Genomic DNA, 18,553 nt, shown 5'->3' on the forward strand with positions numbered 1-18,553 from the left:
CTTACTGACTTATTTTGACCACTTGCTTTTATTCGATCTTGTCTAAAAAAAGGTTTTAGCGAAATAGGTCACACAAAACAACGAAAGAGGATAGTCTGACCCTCAGAAGTATACCGAAATATACCAATGAAAAAAACCAACTTAACCCAATTAACTCCCTCCATTCAAACAGGTGCACAACTTGAATTAAAATTAAACTCTTGTAGATCCATTTTATCCCACCCCCCAGTTCACCGGAACTGTGCTAAAGTTCTTCAAGTTTCATAATATTAAATATAATAAGTTCGTTCTCTGTCCATCATCGGAAATAAAAATCGAAATTGATTGAGACTCAGCTAATTTAAGCCATTTCAGTTACTTTGATCTGAAAACGTATTAAAATAAGAAAAAGTTAAATTTGTACTATTTTTACCCACAAGAAAAATTTGTTTTTTATAAGTAGGATTGTATTTTGTATTTTTGATTATAAAATAGTAAATAAATAATCACACAAAATAGAGATACAAAAAATAAGTAAGCTCGTGGACGGAGTCGTGTAGCCACTGAAATTTTATTTTTTTCTTCTGGCTATATATGTATCTTCTAGAAACGGCCTTATCTACGATTCTCAGTTTTTAGCGGAGCGGGGTTGAATTTGTTAGTACACTAGTAGCTGTGTGATATCTGGATACAAAATTGGGTTGGTCCAGCTATTAAGTCTCTGATAACTAGACTTTAAACAAGAACGACGAACAGACGGACAGACAGACATGGTTTTATCAAATCGGCTAACGATGCTGATCAAGGATATATATATATACTTTATGGGGTCGGAAACGCTTCCTTTTGGGCGTTAAACAAATCTACTATGCCCCAATTCTCTTTTTGAGTATCGGCTTTAAAAAACAGACTGATGTTTATAAAAAATTTAAGGAAAAATAGATACAGATAAAATCTGATATATATAATATACAAATCTCCCAAACTGTTCGACCGATTTTTATGAAACCAAATCGTATCTTTGGCGAACAGTGATACCAAACGACTGATAAAATATTTTGTATAAGTTACTTAGCAGCCAGTTTCATGGAAACACGATACTCCCGCCCCATATCGGCTGTGCTTCATCGACAACATAGATAAATAGAAACAAGAACTGTTCAAGTTGAAATAAATGAAAACATTTTTATTTTTCCTTTTTTTAAGAAAGTTGGACGGAGTTGCATTTACATGAAGCTTGTTGGTATAAAAAAAGCACAAATAATGGTCACAAAAAATAAAAAATCAGAAACCTGATTTCAGCTTACACTAATACAATTGATTCGTTGCTAGATCCAAAAAATGTTCAAAAAATCTTTGTAAAAGGTTTGTTTTTCCCCATTTTGGGCTACTTATTCTTATATAAGGTCACTTTCTTAACTTTTTACCATATGTATGTATATGTATTTTGATGTTTGTGCATATATATATATACGTCTATATGTGATCAATTCGAATTCGTCATGTTTGGTATTTAAGAAAATACGGAATGCTTGTTGACCTTTTTATCTTCTAAACGAGACTCTTGGGTTTTTTTTTTGTGTGTATAGTCAATAAAGCTTTGCGCTTTGTCTAATCCTGGACGGCTCTTCGTTTCTTACTGCCTAATAAGCTGATCTGCTTCCTGATTTGTCCTACATTTAGTGATTTGTGTAAAAGAAAGTAGTGATAAAGAGCAACACGCTCATGATCAGCGCCGTATTAATGTTATGGCCATGGCGCGTGTTTGCGGCATTGCGCGTGGTCTTGCCCATTTGGAAGCGCAGCGTGGGACTGGACATCCGACCGTCGCCTCCGTTGCTGAAGGCCAGCACACGCATGTTGTAACTCTTGCCAGGCGTGAGGGTATTGATGTACGACTCTAGCTTTTGTCCCACTTTTACGATCGTGTTGTTGGCAGTAATCATGTTCTGATCCGTTTCCCAAATGCGAACCTAAGAAGAGTAGCGTGTTAATACTTAATCCAATATCACGGACTAGCTCCCCTACCTTGTAGCCTTCAATCGGCTCTTCGTCCTGCGAGGGTGATACGTATCGCCATACAACTCGAACGGTGGATGGATTTATTCCATAAACATGCACCGAAGATGGCGGCTTCTGTGGCGCCTTGCGATATGTGCGTTCTGGAATGTATTCAAACGAAAGCCACAATTAAATAATGAAATCTTTTTCTTGTTCTCGCCTGAGACAACCTTCGAATCGTTCGCTCTCGGGTCCCTCTCCTGCAGCATTGTAGGCCATCACTTTGACAAAGTAATAGGTGTCTGGTTGCAGACCGACTATCAGCGCCCAATTTCTTGTTGTCCGTGAGAGGTAGTACACGGAATCTTCCTCTTGGTGTGTTGTCTTCCAGTACTTCAACTAAAAATGCATAAAGCTATAATAAATAGTTCAGGCCAGAATCCATTCAGATTCTTACCCGATGACCAATCAGCTTGCCGCGGATATTCTCGCGAGACATGTCAATGGGTGACCAAGTGACGTTGAAGCAGGTCGAATTGAAGGGCATAGCGAACGGTTTCTGCGGAGCCACCTGGGGCATATCCTCTGCAGAATGAATAATAGCGACCTCACTTTCTGGCCCCTTGCCAATGCTGTTTATGGCCTGCACCTTGACTTCGTATTCGGTGTAGTAGTTGTTGAGCGGAATGTTGACCACGGCCACGCCCATGTTTTGTTTCGTTATCTCGTCGGTTGCCCACTCTAGGGCGCCCTTTAATTTCCAAAATACCTTGTAGCGTATGCCGTGGCTGTGCTGCTCCTCCGGCAACAGGGGGTCCCAGGTGATGGTGAGATCGCCGATCTTGCCACCGCCGCCTCCCACTTTCCTTGGCGCTATGTAGGGCTTGTCCTCATACGTGCTGTAGATGGGCGAGGGAGCTGAGGGCGTGCCTATGCCCAGGTCGTTCACAGCAGTAACACTGAACTCGTAGGCCGACCAGGGAGTCAGGTTTACCACCTCGGCCTGCTGCCGCGATGTGTAGCGATCGACTTCACGGGCCTGCACATGCGTCGACACATTTACCCAGGTACGGTTCCAATTGGTCCGACCCAGGATGTTGTAGTAGCGGATGGCCCGACCATTGTTCGCTCCATCCACCCACTCGATGATCGCCTTCGTCTTGCTAATCTGAATAACCTGAACGCCGCCTGGGGCGCCGGGTGCCCCCTCTATCACCACGCTGGTCTTGCTGCTGATTTCATTGACGGCCGACTTGACGACACACTCATAGTCGCCTGCATCCCGCATGGTGGTGTTGTGCACCGTCAACCTGTTCCAGTTGACAATCTGCGGATAATGCGGATGATATTAGATCGGTTTCAATACAGAGCAGGCAATATCAGTTCAGTCTTACAATGCGCTCAGTGCCGTCGTGGTTGTTCTTTAGAATCTCCCCATTGTGCTTCCAGACATAGGCAATGTCCAACAGCTCATCATAGGCGGCTTCGCAGTGAAGGTAGATCAGATCGTGTTCCTTGGAGACGATGCGCTGGGGTGGTGTTTGGATGAAGCGTATTTCCTCTGTAAATAGAAAATAGTTTTGTTTTCAACAGTTGCGCCACAGTTAGAGGCGCAGTTTTATCTTACGAAGCACAATGACGCGAGCATGGGACTCGTCTGTACCGGCCTGGTTTGAGGCACTGCAGGTGTACATGCCCTCATCGTCGCGAGAGGTGGGCGATATGATCAATGTGCCGCTGGGCAAGATGCGACGATGTCCACCCGAGCCCAGGAGCTGACCGTCTTTTTTCCACTGGAACTTTGGTCGCGGAGCTGCTTCGGGGTCGCAGACGATCGTTGTGTTGCCGTTATAAACGGCATAGATCTCGGACTCGAGTGGGTGCTTTTTGAAGGATGGCTTCATGGAGAGCACTCGCAACTGGGCCGAGGAGAATGAGGTCTTCAGCTGGTTCTGGGCTCCACACTGATACATGCCCTCATCCTTCTCCCTCTCCAGAAATTTGATGGTCAACACATTATCCTGGATCACATACCGATCCCGATTAATGGTCAGCGGGTCGAGGCGCTCGGCGTTTTTGTACCACGTGTAGTTGGCGTCGGGAATGGAAAACGCCTCGCAGATGAAGGTCACATCGCTGTTGTAGTCCTTGATCATATCTTTCAGAGGGATCGTAAACTCGGGTCGCATCTGGATGTTTATGTAGATGCTCTTCTCCAGTGTCTTGCGCGGATTGCTAATGGTACAGCTGTACTCGCCATTGTCGTTGGTTGTCGCGTTCTGAATGATCAGAACGCGCCCGTAGTTGGCCGTGTAGGCATTGCGCTGCAATGGCAAGCCCTTGCGCGTCCAATTGTACGAGGGAATGGGATAGCCGAAGGCCATGCACTCCAGGCGTATTTCACTACCGGCCACTGGTGCCTCCGGGAAGACCTTTGGGAAGGTGTTGGCAAATATCAGAGCCTGGTAGTTGCTGTTGGGCGTGACGCGCAGGGCGAAGAAGGGCCCATTGCGACCCGTGTCCGATACCAGAGTCTGCACCGTGCACGAATAGTTGGCCCTGTCCACAGTCTCGATGAATGAGAAGTAGAGGGCTCCGTCGCGGGAGACAAACACCCGCTGGTCCTCCTCCACAAAGTTCGGGAAATAGTCACGGGCCCAGTAGTAGCGAACGTCTGGGTAGTGCTGTGGCGGGTCGCAGAATATAGACTTTCCCCAGTTCATCTCGCTGGTCTCCGCCGAACGCTTCAGATTAAACTCCATGATGAACCCAAAGTTCAAGTGCGCACTCTCCGACCGGATGCGGCCGAACTTGTTCTCCGCCACGCAGTGGTACGCTCCCTGGTCGAGGGCCTGCTTAGGCGCGTATATGATCAGATTGCCACCCGATATCGTGTAGCGATCCTGAGCCAAGGGATCAATCTTCTGGTACTCCAACGTATCATTCACATACACTTCACGGTACCAGTAGTACGACGGAGTGGGGAAGCCGCCGGCCAGGCAGCTCAGTGTCACATCGTTGATCAGACGATTCTTGTTAACGTCAAAGGTGGTGTCATTCGGCTGCTTGACAAAGTACGGTCCGCGCGGTATGCGCTCTATGTCCCTTATGTCCAGACCATAGTGATATGGACGCTTGTCGTCCAGCTTGATATTGACATTGTCCGGACTGTACAGCACCCGGGACTCGCAGATGAACAGATTCAATTCGATCTCGTAGGCCGGCATAAACATCCACCGATCCCGCTTCTTTGAGTAGGCATAGACGACGCGGTCACGCACATAGCCGTTGTCTCCAAAAGGCTGGTTGGGGCCTGTGGGTAATTCGTAATTGGAATTCGTAGGTAAGAGACATTTACTACATGTTTAAGTGACTTGTTTACTCACCGATGAAGCCACGCAGATTGTTCTGATTTCGTTGGTTAACATTGCCAGGAACTGCATTGTAAAACTGATTGGGATTGTTTAGATTCCGATTCCGGCTGATGAGGTCGTTCTGCACCAGAAATCTGTTGTCGTGCAGATCCTCGTTCTCCCAGGGCTGCTCTTCGTCAAAGGCAAATGAGTCCTCGATCTGCACCAGCTGAGTGTTGTCGTCATTGACCCAATTCTGGGGACCTGTCTGGCGAGCGGAGATGAAGAAGCGATTCTGCCGATGGTTCTGCAATATGAGATTCTTGAGTATGAACGCGTGCTTCTCCAGATTGTCCACGTTGAGCAGATCCGCATTGTAGGCCTTGCAAATCTTCTTCGCCTCCGCCCAATTGCGCTTCGGCGAGCGTATGAAGCGGTAGCACGTTTGCCTAAACGAAACCCAATACTCTGGACAAAAGTTATCTTCGTCGCTGTACATGTCCCGATAGCTGACTCCGCCTGCACCAATACTGTTTCGATTGAAGGGATCGTATTGGGGACCCAGTCCCCCCAAGCCGCCGCCCAGACTGTTCCCAGGTCCGCCTATGTTGCTGCCTCCGAGGCCTCCGATGCCTCCGCCTCCGCCCCCGACTCCGACGCCCATCTGCCGATTGCCATCGTAGTAAGTGTTGTAGCTGTTTGGGTTCTGCTTGTCCAGCAAGGGATTGTCGTATTGCGTGGTATCCGGATTCGATTGCTGCCCCGTGTAAAGCGGATTGTAGCGCGGCGAGTAGTCCTTGTTGTAGCTGGGCTGATATGCCTGGGGCTGCATAGGCGGTCCCTGCTCCTGTTGGCCCTTCGGGAGGTCTCCGGGCAGCTGGGCTGTTGCCAGGAAAAGTAATCGCAGAAACAAGCCGGCCAAAAGGCCGCCTTTCAGTGGCATACTGGCTTGGTTTAGATCAAGTCTAATGTGGGAACTACTTCAGGTGTCGTTTCGCTCCAGACTAGTGGCACATTTTCGTTCGAGATTCGTCTGAGGCTATAAGCAGAAGAATGCAAAATTAAAATCTTGTTTATTTTCACAGCTAGTGCCGTAAACAAACAGCGACGTATAAACAAATCCCCGAACATCGGTCCGTCAGTCGTTTTTTTTTCGTTATTAGGAATCCACTACGTGTCTGTGTGTGTGTGTTCGTGTGATAGGTGTGGTCGTAAGCTTTCGGCTCGTTGAATCAACTTGGAATTACTCTTAATAATCTTTGCGCATATAATACGAGAAATTATTAATTAAACTATTCAAAATGTAAGTATCCAAGTGAAAATACAAAGCTTGGCTGTAGTGGAGCTATGTCTTTGAAGGAGGTGCTCCGCCCATGATGAGTAAACTAAGCTGCGCTTAGTCAAACATCCAAACCACACCTTAATTAAGATTCTTTTCAGCAACAATTAACAGCCCCCTTCAGAGCGTTGAAGCGCTATTCATGGGTTTGATCAATGATACTTTAACGCTCTAAGCTGTTTACACCCACCTGTTGAGTATAACTTTATCACTAAACAACCTTAAACTATAATTCAAAATTAAATAAAAACAAAACTGGGCACAGCAGAAGTGTGACCGCGGACTTATTGATAAAATATAGCGTCCGACCCTCAGAAATATACCAAAATATACCGTCTCATTTTAAAAATATACCGTAAATATACAGACGAGCTCAAGTTCTATTATACATATTTCTCAATTTAGATATTCCGTCGAATATTCCCAGCTATATAGAATATTTAGCCATGCCCATAATAGCTGGTTTATTTTAAATACTTGACTTTGATTGTTTTTTCCCCAATTTTGGATCCTCAACAACGGTATAGCGTCTTGTATGATGAAAATCCGAGCTTAGCCCACTTTAGCCCCTCTATTTAAATACTTCAACTACTTGAGGTAAATGGCGAAAAAGATTAACGATAATAAATTCTTCTTGTAGATTCATGTCATCTTTCATCTGCACTTAAAAATAACCAACCTAACTTTCACCTGAACTGCGCTAAAATGATTGAATTTTTATTATTATGGTCTGCCCAGGACTTCCATTCCAGAAAACATAATTTATGCGATTGATACATCAATTTTCTACAAGATTGGCCAAAAGAGCATGTATCCACTTTTGCATTTGTTCCCAAGGGCCTTAGCTTTTATCATATTCCGAATAAGTATTGGCATGCTCGCGACTAAAGGTTGCTGGCAAGGTATCATTCGCCATTCCGACTTCACGCGCTCATAAAAACTCACCCAATCCTTATACGAATCCCAGCGCCCACACGATATCACCATACACCATCAAGCCTCCCTGGAATTCCGATAGATGGCGCGTCGCCCTCAGCCCTGGGTCACACTATCGCTCAGGTGGGACTGGAACATTTTTAGTACGGAAGGAAACGTAAGGTCTGGAATTTTAAGTCATTGTTGCTGGTCAGCAGGTATCCGCTACGAGTATGGAAATACCGTATTTCATTTATTTTATTGCATATTTTATTTTAACAGTAATTTTCCTTAATTTTAAAAATGTCTGGTAAAAGATAGTATCTTTGAAAACAGTCGAAATACAGCTCCAACATTGCGGTTGAGGTGGTTCGGTAACGATAGGCGATAAATTATCTTGAGAGTGTTGGTAAACGAAAAACAGGCCACACTACCATTCACACAGGGAGACAGATACAATTTTATTTTTCAATTCAAATTCAACGTGTAACAGAAATTTATTGGCTTTGCTTACATTTTTTTTTATACAGACAACATCAATTCTTGAGTATCATTTTGGTTTTCGCATATGGTATATTAACAATGTGGAGTAATATTATAAGTAAAACAAGCTACATACATACAGAAGTAACTTTAAACGCCATGCGAAGAGACGATCCCTTATCTGATCTTTAGGTATATTTGTCAACAAAAAAAGAAAAATGCCTGCTAAATGCACAATGAGTAAATAAATAAAAGTCTTAACCAAGATATTGTCTTCTATAAGCTCGTAGTTGGGCGGCTTACAAGCCCTTGTTGTACCAGACGGTGTCTAGTTCGGGACGTTTCTTCTCAATATTATCGCGCACCTCGGGTTCCAAGCTTGCCACCTTGATGGCAGCCCGCTGTTTGAAGAACGCACAGCCCAGTGGTGTGGCAAATATGAGCACGAAACCGCAGAATAGGGTTTGGATAGGAGCATTCGATTTCGGGTATTTGGCTAGGAAGCCCCTCCTTTCAAGCAAGTTCATGAGCATCGGAGTCAAGGCTTGAAAATAATTAATATGTTAGTTTTTGTAAATCCGTACTTCTCATATTTGAGGCTGGGACTGGACTTACTCATTCCTGGCAGGGCCATGCAGATTCGACTCACTATTACCGCCGATATGCCAACACAAGCGGCCTTCTTGGACACGCCCACCTCGGCGTTCTTCTCATCCAGCAATACGACTCCGTTGCGAATCTCCCTGAAAGTATTTCGAGTGAATTATTATGTCAATTTTTGTCCCAGCTCCACTTACTGCATTCGCATGCAGGGAATGTTTATGCAGTTGGCGGCGGCCACAGCTACGAGAGGCACCATACGACCCACCAGTGGATTCATGTTCTTTACGGCCCGATTGAGAGAGAGCGCCGTGGCCAGTGCTCCGCCGGTGGCCAGGCAGTACGAGGTCAATAGTTGCCTGGGGAGAGAGGCAAACATGCTTAATATGTGGAATCGTACTCACGGCTGATGTACCTACGAGTTGCTGAGGGGCGAAGTACCCGAGCGGTTTGTGTAGTTGACAATGGCGTTGAAGGTTTGATTCATCCACTGCCAGAAGACAACAGCGCCCGTGCTTTTGTAAAAAGCCATCATTCCTAAAAAAGCGATACGTACACCATTACAACACTATTTTATTAATCAAAGCGCGGAAGCAATTTCTGGAATGGTACAATTGAATCACAAAAGTTGATGTCCCACTCACCGCCAGTGATCAGCATGTTCATGGGCATTTGAGCCGACATGCGGCCAATTATGATTTGCTTATCTCCCGTCTCCGGGTGAAAGGCCGAATCATACAGGTACTTTGCTTTCCACACATCCTCAATCGTTCGGCACTCAGTCACCTCCTTGCCGGCTCTGTACTTCAACACGATCTGGCGGGCCTGCTCCAGCTTCGTGTTGGTGGCCAGCACGTTGAGCGGATTGGTAACAAGCAAGAAATGCTTTGCCCTGCCCACATAAGTGCTCTGGTCATATTTGGGCTGGTCAATATCAACACGGGGCAGTGGAGTCATTTTCGAAAAGGCTGCAAATTGGTCCCGCCTATTGAGATTTTGTCAAATTTTAATTAAAACGTACTGCACCTCTGATAAGATATTACTCTAGAACTGAGGTTGGATTCGGGATTGGATTCTGGGGGTCTGCCATAATTAAATTATAAATCGTATGAACTCAATCGGAATACTCGGGCAAACCACTCCTTATCAGAGGCGATGCTTGTGACCCAACGGTTCTGGCCTTATCTCGCTGGTAAACAAGTTTCTGCCGGGGAGCCGTGCGATTCTGTTTTCGAAATACATATACATAGTACATACACATATACTATACGTATATGTGCGCACACCACACACACATCAGCACATGGGTATCTACATCTGTTTCTACATTTGTGTATGCGGTGCTAATATATTGTGATTTTTGAATTTGTTTGTCAGCTGTCAGCACAGCACGGTTGCCATCAACTGTTCGAATAAGCAGAATACAATCTGTTCGTAAACGTTATATAATTCAACTGGGTCTACGACAACATAATCGACAAATCCATAAGCCTTATCAGTGGGGAACAGCCCAGCTCAGCTAGAGAACAGGTTGCAGAATTTACACGCCCGTACGTAGCCGTGTGTGTGCGCGTATAAATTGTATAATCTTTCCACCCGACAGCACTTACACACGCACAGAACTCTCGAACCGTTGCTGCTACCACTTTGACCGTTGAAAAACGAATGAGACACGACGCCGAACAAACCCTCCGCCGGCCAGCTGTCTGTCGTCTGCTTGCTCCAGAAAGCTTTCGTTTGGTTCTTTTGGGGCCTGTGTGTAACGGTTATTTTGGAGCCCACTGTATTTCGGCCTCGCTGACATTGAGAATTCTGGAAAAGGGCGAGAGAGCTTTTCTGCGCACTTTAACAGCGGGACTTTTAAGCTGCCCAAGCTTTTGGACAGCCTGCTGATAGCATTTACTATTCGCCCACCCTCCCCCTTCCATTCCTTGTTCAGATAATTATGATGGAACCGAACGCTTTTGAGCTTTTATACTTTGGACCACAACATAACGTCAAACATAACATAGACATACAGACTGTAATATGTACAAACATATATCTGGTCCAACGAGCAGGTGAGGTGGGTCAGCGGTGGCCGATTAGGCCAAAGGCCTAACCTCCAATTCACCAGCGAATAAGCGGCCATCCCAAAGAAGTTTTAGTTTTCTAGGGAAGTTTTCTTCCATTTTATTCATTTACAGGCCAGACTTAATAGGAAAGGAGCAGGCAGAAATAGGTGCACAGACACTCAGATTGTCACTCATCTCTCTTGATGAATTATAGCATCGTTTCAACTAAAACGAACTACTTCATTCTGCTGGAGTTTACAAAGATACCGCCAGGTCCTAGCCCTCTTTGCCGACCGATCAGATACACATATACATAGATATAGATCCGCACAACATGGTAGCCGAGCTGACCAGAAACATGACAAAGATACTGTACTCTAATGAGAGACATTTAAGAAGTGCCCACCATATGCCCAAGAAGGATTGCAACTTTTATAAGGGAATACGGATAGGATAACTGTTGACCATACGTCTGATTAAGGAAAAAAGGTGCCCAGAACCAGCGGTATCAAGACGACCCGAAACGGACCTACTGTACGTCAGTACCTCATCTCAACGTCCGATTCGGAAACACAGCTCCTTGAGCAATATCCAATATATTTTCAGCCTGTTTAGCGCTATACGAATCCAATACGGAAAGCAGATGTGAATAACCTATTTCGTTATCCTAATTTCGTTTTAAAGGTCAAAGAACATTTGTCTCGTGAAGCGTTTTGTGTATATTTATGCATTTATTTCCGGAATTCATTGTTAGACTAAACATAACATCAACAGTTTTGTATATTAGCAATAGTTTATTATGTTGTTTATTGTTTTGTTAGTGTACATCCCACGAATAAGTGTGGGTTTTGCCCTCTGAAGTTTATTTTTAAACGGGCTTCGTACTCGTAATTAAATTTGATAGGTTCAATATAGTTTTCACAAACAATTATAGTCGTAATTAACACAAATGTCAGATGTAAATATGTAGGTAATAGGTAATATTGTATTGTGTGGTTTTTGTATAGTATATTTTGGTTGTACTCGTAAAAGTGTATCAATTATTGTACATAAATATATATGTATAGTTTGTATGTATGAATGTGGCGTGAGTGTGGCGTGGGTTTTGTCTTAGTGTTTAACTCTTAAGTAAACATGATCCACATCATTACATAATTTTGCTAAATACTCGTATATAGTACTTCGTTTATAGATTGCAATTTGCATTAGATACAATTAAAAGTAACGCGAAATATATAATATTTGATTTGAGTCTGTCAAGGATACATATATGTATGTACTGTACTGTGTGTAGATATCAAATAATTTGAATAGAACACTCGTATAAGTAGATACCTTCATAGTGCGTAACGCTCTGTAACGATCTGTTAAATTGTTGATTTCGCCCTAATAATTGAATCGAACTGCTAATTTAAGTTTGTCATCGAAACAACACTGAAACTATTTGAGTTTACTTCGAGTTTAGGAGCAGTACTGGAATATCATGGAGTACTGGGTGCACGGAGTCAACTGAGAGTGCTGCATGTCCTGTGGAAGCGTACATATAAGGTATTGCAGTTCGAGATTACTCCCCAATGATTACCATCATTAACTTAATATATAGTATGTACAACGTGATCGGAATAACTTCTGGCTTCACTGACTGTCTTTATAGAGTAAGGGAGTCCGGAGGAAGAACATTGTACCTGGGCAATGCCCGTAGTAGCATTTGAGGTGTGACTATGTTTATAGTAGTTATATGTTATACGACATACACTTATGTCTGTCTTTGTGGGGAGTTTCAGCCGGCGATTGTTCGTACGTTTTATGGTTGTATCGTAGTTGTTCCATCTACTGTATTAAGACTACTATCTTTAGCTTATAAGTCGATTCGATTCTGGGAAGTATGGTTCGGCTTCGGCTTCGATAAATCATTGGATTCAGTTACTTGGGTTCCATTTCGGCCCAGCCCAGCATACAACTCAGCTAATGTTTAATTGAAATGATTTGAATTCGATTTCATTACATCTGTAAATTATGTTTTGCCCACGAATGCTGACCCCTTTTCTCTTCTTTTCACATTTATTTATGCCATTTTTCATGGGTTTTTTCTTTCTTGCAGCAATGACGCTGCAATCTTACAATTTCATCAAAGACGTTCGTTGATATTTGATTTGATTTAAAATATTGTAAGGTAGTGATCCTAGGCTGGGGTCAGTCTCAGTCTGCCCAGGGTCACCTACAGTTTATTTGTAAGTTGCTGAGACGTTGAGACTGGGGGGGGGGAGGCGGGTCGTTGGCGCAGGGATCGCCGAGCCGCCGTCAACGACGGGGCCTTAGGGAGAAATTAGGGGGGGGGGGGGGGGGGGGGGGGGGGGGGGAAAAGCGGGCGTTGGGCCGGGCGGCGCGAAACTCACCCGAGACGCTGCACTCCCCGACTTCAGCAGGGTAAAACCCCTGTTGCCAAGGTCGAGGTGGGCCGCGGGTCCGGGGAGGTGAAGGAAAAGGATAAGGGGGGGGGGGGCGGCTCTGTCGAAACGCGTACCACTTCTCACTCCAGCAGGGTAAAACCCTGTTGCCAGAGTCAGAGCGGGAGCGTAGTGACCAAGAACAGTCAGGAAAAAACGGACAGGGAGGGGGTGGAGAGATGACCGCAGTCGGTGGTCCGACCAGAGAAAACAAATGGAAGCCAAAGAGTTCTTAATTATATGATCGAAGTTTTATTGGATTGATTCCCCTTGCACTCCCTTCTACTCCTACTACTACCTTGGCCATCGGCCAGCTCACCCGCGGATCCGGCGCCTGTGTTCCCGCAGCTCGTCCATGCTTTTTAATTCCTCTCTGGCGCGCGGCCGTTCAGCACTTTTCTTTTTTTCTCTTCGATGTCCGCGACGTTCCGTCTTCGCTCGCTTCCAAAAATCGACTCTTCTCTCGCCACGGTCGCTCGACGTTCCCCCCACGCCTCGCGCTCGTTTTCGGGCCAACAGGACTTTTACGAAAGAGATCCGCTCTGCTGCCGGCTGAGCATGGCTCTCTCTCCTCGCTGTCTTCTTTGCGGTTGTTCCGTGTGAGCTGGCCGTTTGGCGGGATTTCGGCTATGCAAAACTTAACTAGCTTATTTATTACCATAGCATATGATTGTGACTAATACAAATCTCGCTCCATTGCGACTTACTATATTTTCAGGTTGTCTTATTATTATTATTATTAACTCTTGTTACTATGTGAGGTTCCCAGTATGGGTCCTCACAATATGAAATAAAAATAATAAACACATCTAGCAAGGAACTAGTTCCACTGTACCAGCTATTAAACGAGTTACAGGGTATAGCCAAAGTCATTTAATTAGCCATAAAAACAGATATATTTATATGTACGGAAAATCTGAGTGCGAATCTAAGCAAACATTCATTCGAGCAATACAACAAAAAGCGTTCGCTTATGATCTGTGCGATGCCATCCAAGAAAATTGTGTAAAATACTAAATATACTAATACTAAATATTACCCTAATTAAAAAACTTAAATTAAATTATTTTCCTTAAAATTGTGTTTTTTTCCTTTTCGATAAGGTCGATAAGGGAAGAGGCACTTGGGAAATTAGTTCAAACCGTTTGCGATGTTGTATGCGGTTGTAAATGCAACCGCCTTGGTTTTTCGGACACCACTTTTCTTCGGTTTCCTTAGGGAAGAGAAGTGTCACTTCCTTGCAAAGCGCCAGGCATACTTTGCGTTCCAATTTCAATTGCAGATTTGTAAAGTAATCAATAATCAAGTCGCATAAAAGAGCCCGTTCCACCTTGTTCATCGTCTTCCTGCTTAGTTTGTGGCACAGCGCTTTGTGATCTGCGCTGCTATTCGAAATCTCCAACACCGACGCATTATCGTCCGGGCCACGTCGTCTCCGAGATTTGGCATCTCAGAGAGTTCGCTTTGACTCGTCTCTTCCATGAGCTGATCTTTTGTCAGAATGAAATCGAGGGAGCGTTGGACTTCCTCTTCATCGGACTTCCGAGCTTGATGATTTACGTTGTTGGCTGTGAGTAGGGACAACAGCGTGGGTGACTGCACCGAAGTCTGGGCACTGCCTCCAGCGGTAGTCGCCATCAGCTGTTGCTCTTGTTTGCCAATGCTGCCCGGCTGCTGGGATGGAATTATGACATGTTCCAGGATGCGAAAACTCGGATTATGGGTCGATTTCTGTTGGGATAGAATAGATAGATAGATGCGATCTTGTGAATTTCAAGTTTAATTGCATTTACTTACTGATTGTGTCTGCACCACCACACTCGGTTTGTCTGCGGGCGATTGGTACATCTCCATATCTATCTTGCCGACACTGGGCGGCACGCCACTCCTGCATCCACCCAGATTGGCACCTCGGAAGTGGTTCCCTTGCTGGAATTCCCCTTTAATATTATTGACGACATGGATACTATCTGGGCCGCGGTGCCAGACAGTACCTGAACAATGTCCAACAAACTTTCGACGGGCGTCATCACCATCAAACTGACGTTGGATTGCCCAGGGTTGGCTGCGGCCGTCAGTAGGGCCACCTGCTCCAACTGTGCTGCTGTCAGATTGGAGCAATCAAAGCTATCATCAGCAATCTCCTGCTTGGCCGTCTGCTGGCCACCGACTTCTGGCTTTTGCTGCAGAGTCAAATTTTCGCACTTCGGCAGCGCAGAATTTATACATTCAAGTATAGATTCTTTTGTAATGTGCTTCTCCGCTTCCAATTCTCCAATTTTATATCCATTTTGGCCGACCGGGGGGGGACCACAATTAAAATTAATATTGAAAGACATTTTTACTACTTCTCTTCTTCATTCACTTCAACCACTCACATTTGACAAACGAGAAGTCGTACCGTACCGTTATGTTTTCGCTTTTCTTTTTGCTTTGCTTTTTTGCATGCTGCACACATACACATACATCCACATACATGGATGGATAAAAACAATACGTGATGCTTTTTAGTTGTATGTGTTCGCCTTAAAAAACTGAGGCGGCGATTACGAAAAAAGGGAAAACAACAGAAAACAGAAGAAACAGAACAGCCTGATACTTTGAATATATTTTCTTAATTCAATATTATATTGAATTATGTATTGTATATGCAAATATTGTATAGTAATAAATAGTAATGTATTATAAAAAATAGTAAAATACCCAAAAATATAAAAAATCTTCAAAGTGCGCGCAAAAGGGAAGCGAAAAAACAGATTTCTGCAGTGTCACGCTGAAGCGTGAGACTGAAAAGTTTGATTTGATTTGATCATGATATGATGCATCAAATTGTGTTACCTTTTGTGCGTACTTTATCTGAGCAACAGGTACTTAAGGCGGTTAATTTTATAGAGCGGGAGAGTCAGGAGAGATACCTCTACGATGGCCAAATCAACATGCTCCACAATCTTCGGAAGTTTGAGATAGAGCCCTTCGTCCTCATTCTGGACGAATTCCATGTCAAATGGGATTGGCACGGGAAGTGGAAGGTGCTGGCCATCGCAGGTTTCAACCTCGATGCCTCCAATTTCAATTACCTGCACATGAAGCTGGTAAGTAAATACATATATTATATTATTCATATATTTATGTATAAACATAACCATTATTTCACAGGCCATGGTTGAGGATAAGATAATGGGATCTGAGGAGATAGATGACAGTCTATCCATGGTGCTGGAGGCCATAAAACGGCATGGGTACTCCAACCGGCTGATGGGCATCATATCTGATGGATGCCCCGCCAATTTGCTGACGAGAGTGAGCGCCGCCAGGGAGTACCCAGTACTTTGGGATATCGTACATCTGCGGAAGATTTTGGCAAAATATCGCGTTGTCGACAGAGTACTGAGCCCCGTTTACAATTTTCATTTCACTGCGGCAAAATGGCGGGATACGGAGTTCCCACCGGTGCGCGTGGATTTCCAGAACCGGATTGCAGAGGATCTTACACAGTTGAAGCATCTTATTGCACGTGTTTGTTCCTATTTGAAATGATTTGAATTCGATTTCATTACATCTGTAAATTATGTTTTGCCCACGAATGCTGACCCCTTTTCTCTTCTTTTCACATTTATTTATGCCATTTTTCATGGGTTTTTTCTTTCTTGCAGCAATGACGCTGCAATCTTACAATTTCATCAAAGACGTTCGTTGATATTTGATTTGATTTAAAATATTGTAAGGTAGTGATCCTAGGCTGCGGTCAGTCTCAGTCTGCCCAGGGTCACCTACAGTTTATTTGTAAGTTGTTGAGACGTTGAGACTGGGGGGGGGGGGGGAAAAGCGGGCGTTGGGCCGGGCGGCGCGAAACTCACCCGAGACGCTGCACTCCCCGACTTCAGCAGGGTAAAACCCCTGTTGCCAAGGTCGAGGTGGGCCGCGGGTCCGGGGAGGTGAAGGAAAAGGATAAGGGGGGGGGGGGGGGGGCCGGCTCTGTCGAAACGCGTACCACTTCTCACTCCAGCAGGGTAAAACCCTGTTGCCAGAGTCAGAGCGGGAGCGTAGTGACCAAGAACAGTCAGGAAAAAACGGACGGGGAGGGGGTGGAGAGATGACCGCAGTCGGTGGTCCGACCAGAGAAAACAAATGGAAGCCAAAGAGTTCTTAATTATATGATCGAAGTTTTATTGGATTGATTCCCCTTGCACTCCCTTCTACTCCTACTACTACCTTGGCCATCGGCCAGCTCACCCGCGGATCCGGCGCCTGTGTTCCCGCAGCTCGTCCATGCTTTTTAATTCCTCTCTGGCGCGCGGCCGTTCAGCACTTTTCTTTTTTTCTCTTCGATGTCCGCGACGTTCCGTCTTCGCTCGCTTCCAAAAATCGACTCTTCTCTCGCCACGGTCGCTCGACGTTCCCCCCACGCCTCGCGCTCGTTTTCGGGCCAACAGGACTTTTACGAAAGAGATCCGCTCTGCTGCCGGCTGAGCATGGCTCTCTCTCCTCGCTGTCTTCTTTGCGGTTGTTCCGTGTGAGCTGGCCGTTTGGCGGGATTTCGGCTATGCAAAACTTAACTAGCTTATTTATTACCATAGCATATGATTGTGACTAATACAAATCTCGCTCCATTGCGACTTACTATATTTTCAGGTTGTCTTATTATTATTATTATTAACTCTTGTTACTATGTGAGGTTCCCAGTATGGGTCCTCACAATATGAAATAAAAATAATAAACACATCTAGCAAGGAACTAGTTCCACTGTACCAGCTATTAAACGAGTTACAGGGTATAGCCAAAGTCATTTAATTAGCCATAAAAACAGATATATTTATATGTACGGAAAATCTGAGTGCGAATCTAAGCAAACATTCATTCGAGCAATACAACAAAAAGCGTTCGCTTATGATCTGTGCGATGCCATCCAAGAAAATTGTGTAAAATACTAAATATACTAAATATACTAATACTAAATATTACCCTAATTAAAAAACTTAAATTAAATTATTTTCCTTAAAATTGTGTTTTTTTCCTTTTCGATAAGGTCGATAAGGGAAGAGGCACTTGGGAAATTAGTTCAAACCGTTTGCGATGTTGTATGCGGTTGTAAATGCAACCGCCTTGGTTTTTCGGACACCACTTTTCTTCGGTTTCCTTAGGGAAGAGAAGTGTCACTTCCTTGCAAAGCGCCAGGCATACTTTGCGTTCCAATTTCAATTGCAGATTTGTAAAGTAATCAATAATCAAGTCGCATAAAAGAGCCCGTTCCACCTTGTTCATCGTCTTCCTGCTTAGTTTGTGGCACAGCGCTTTGTGATCTGCGCTGCTATTCGAAATCTCCAACACCGACGCATTATCGTCCGGGCCACGTCGTCTCCGAGATTTGGCATCTCAGAGAGT

At 44.6% G+C, this 18,553-nt stretch overlaps 2 protein-coding genes across 3 annotated transcripts; both read right to left on the reverse strand.

The window, feature by feature from the left end:
• Nucleotides 1–1,138: 1,138 nt before the first annotated feature.
• On the reverse strand, nucleotides 1,139–6,922 carry LOC6591320 (contactin). Its single transcript, XM_002017513.2, has 8 exons — nucleotides 6,863–6,922; nucleotides 5,367–6,372; nucleotides 3,608–5,293; nucleotides 3,375–3,541; nucleotides 2,438–3,307; nucleotides 2,211–2,379; nucleotides 2,008–2,141; nucleotides 1,139–1,952 (listed from the first exon to the last, which is right to left on the reverse strand). The coding sequence occupies exons 2-8, from the start codon at nucleotides 6,274–6,276 to the stop codon at nucleotides 1,659–1,661; spliced, it is 4,230 nt and encodes a 1,409-aa protein (XP_002017549.1). The 5' UTR covers nucleotides 6,277–6,372; nucleotides 6,863–6,922; the 3' UTR covers nucleotides 1,139–1,658.
• Nucleotides 6,923–8,215: 1,293 nt separating this feature from the next.
• On the reverse strand, nucleotides 8,216–10,349 carry LOC6591321 (sideroflexin-1). 2 transcript variants are annotated; one of them, XM_002017514.2, is made up of 6 exons: nucleotides 10,281–10,349; nucleotides 9,315–9,655; nucleotides 9,090–9,207; nucleotides 8,868–9,029; nucleotides 8,686–8,813; nucleotides 8,216–8,614 (listed from the first exon to the last, which is right to left on the reverse strand). In XM_002017514.2, exons 2-6 carry the CDS (start codon nucleotides 9,625–9,627, stop codon nucleotides 8,370–8,372), a joined length of 966 nt encoding a protein of 321 aa, XP_002017550.1. In that variant the 5' UTR covers nucleotides 9,628–9,655; nucleotides 10,281–10,349; the 3' UTR covers nucleotides 8,216–8,369. The 2 variants fall into 2 exon arrangements, with proteins under 2 accessions (XP_002017550.1, XP_026841990.1); XM_026986189.1 differs by lacking the exon at nucleotides 10,281–10,349 and adding an exon at nucleotides 9,714–9,902.
• Nucleotides 10,350–18,553: the final 8,204 nt, after the last annotated feature.

The sequence above is a fragment of the Drosophila persimilis genome, unplaced genomic scaffold (assembly GCF_003286085.1).
Source record: "Drosophila persimilis strain 14011-0111.01,24,50 unplaced genomic scaffold, DperRS2 tig00000000-arrow-pilon, whole genome shotgun sequence".
Taxonomy (NCBI): Eukaryota; Metazoa; Arthropoda; class Insecta; order Diptera; family Drosophilidae; genus Drosophila; species Drosophila persimilis.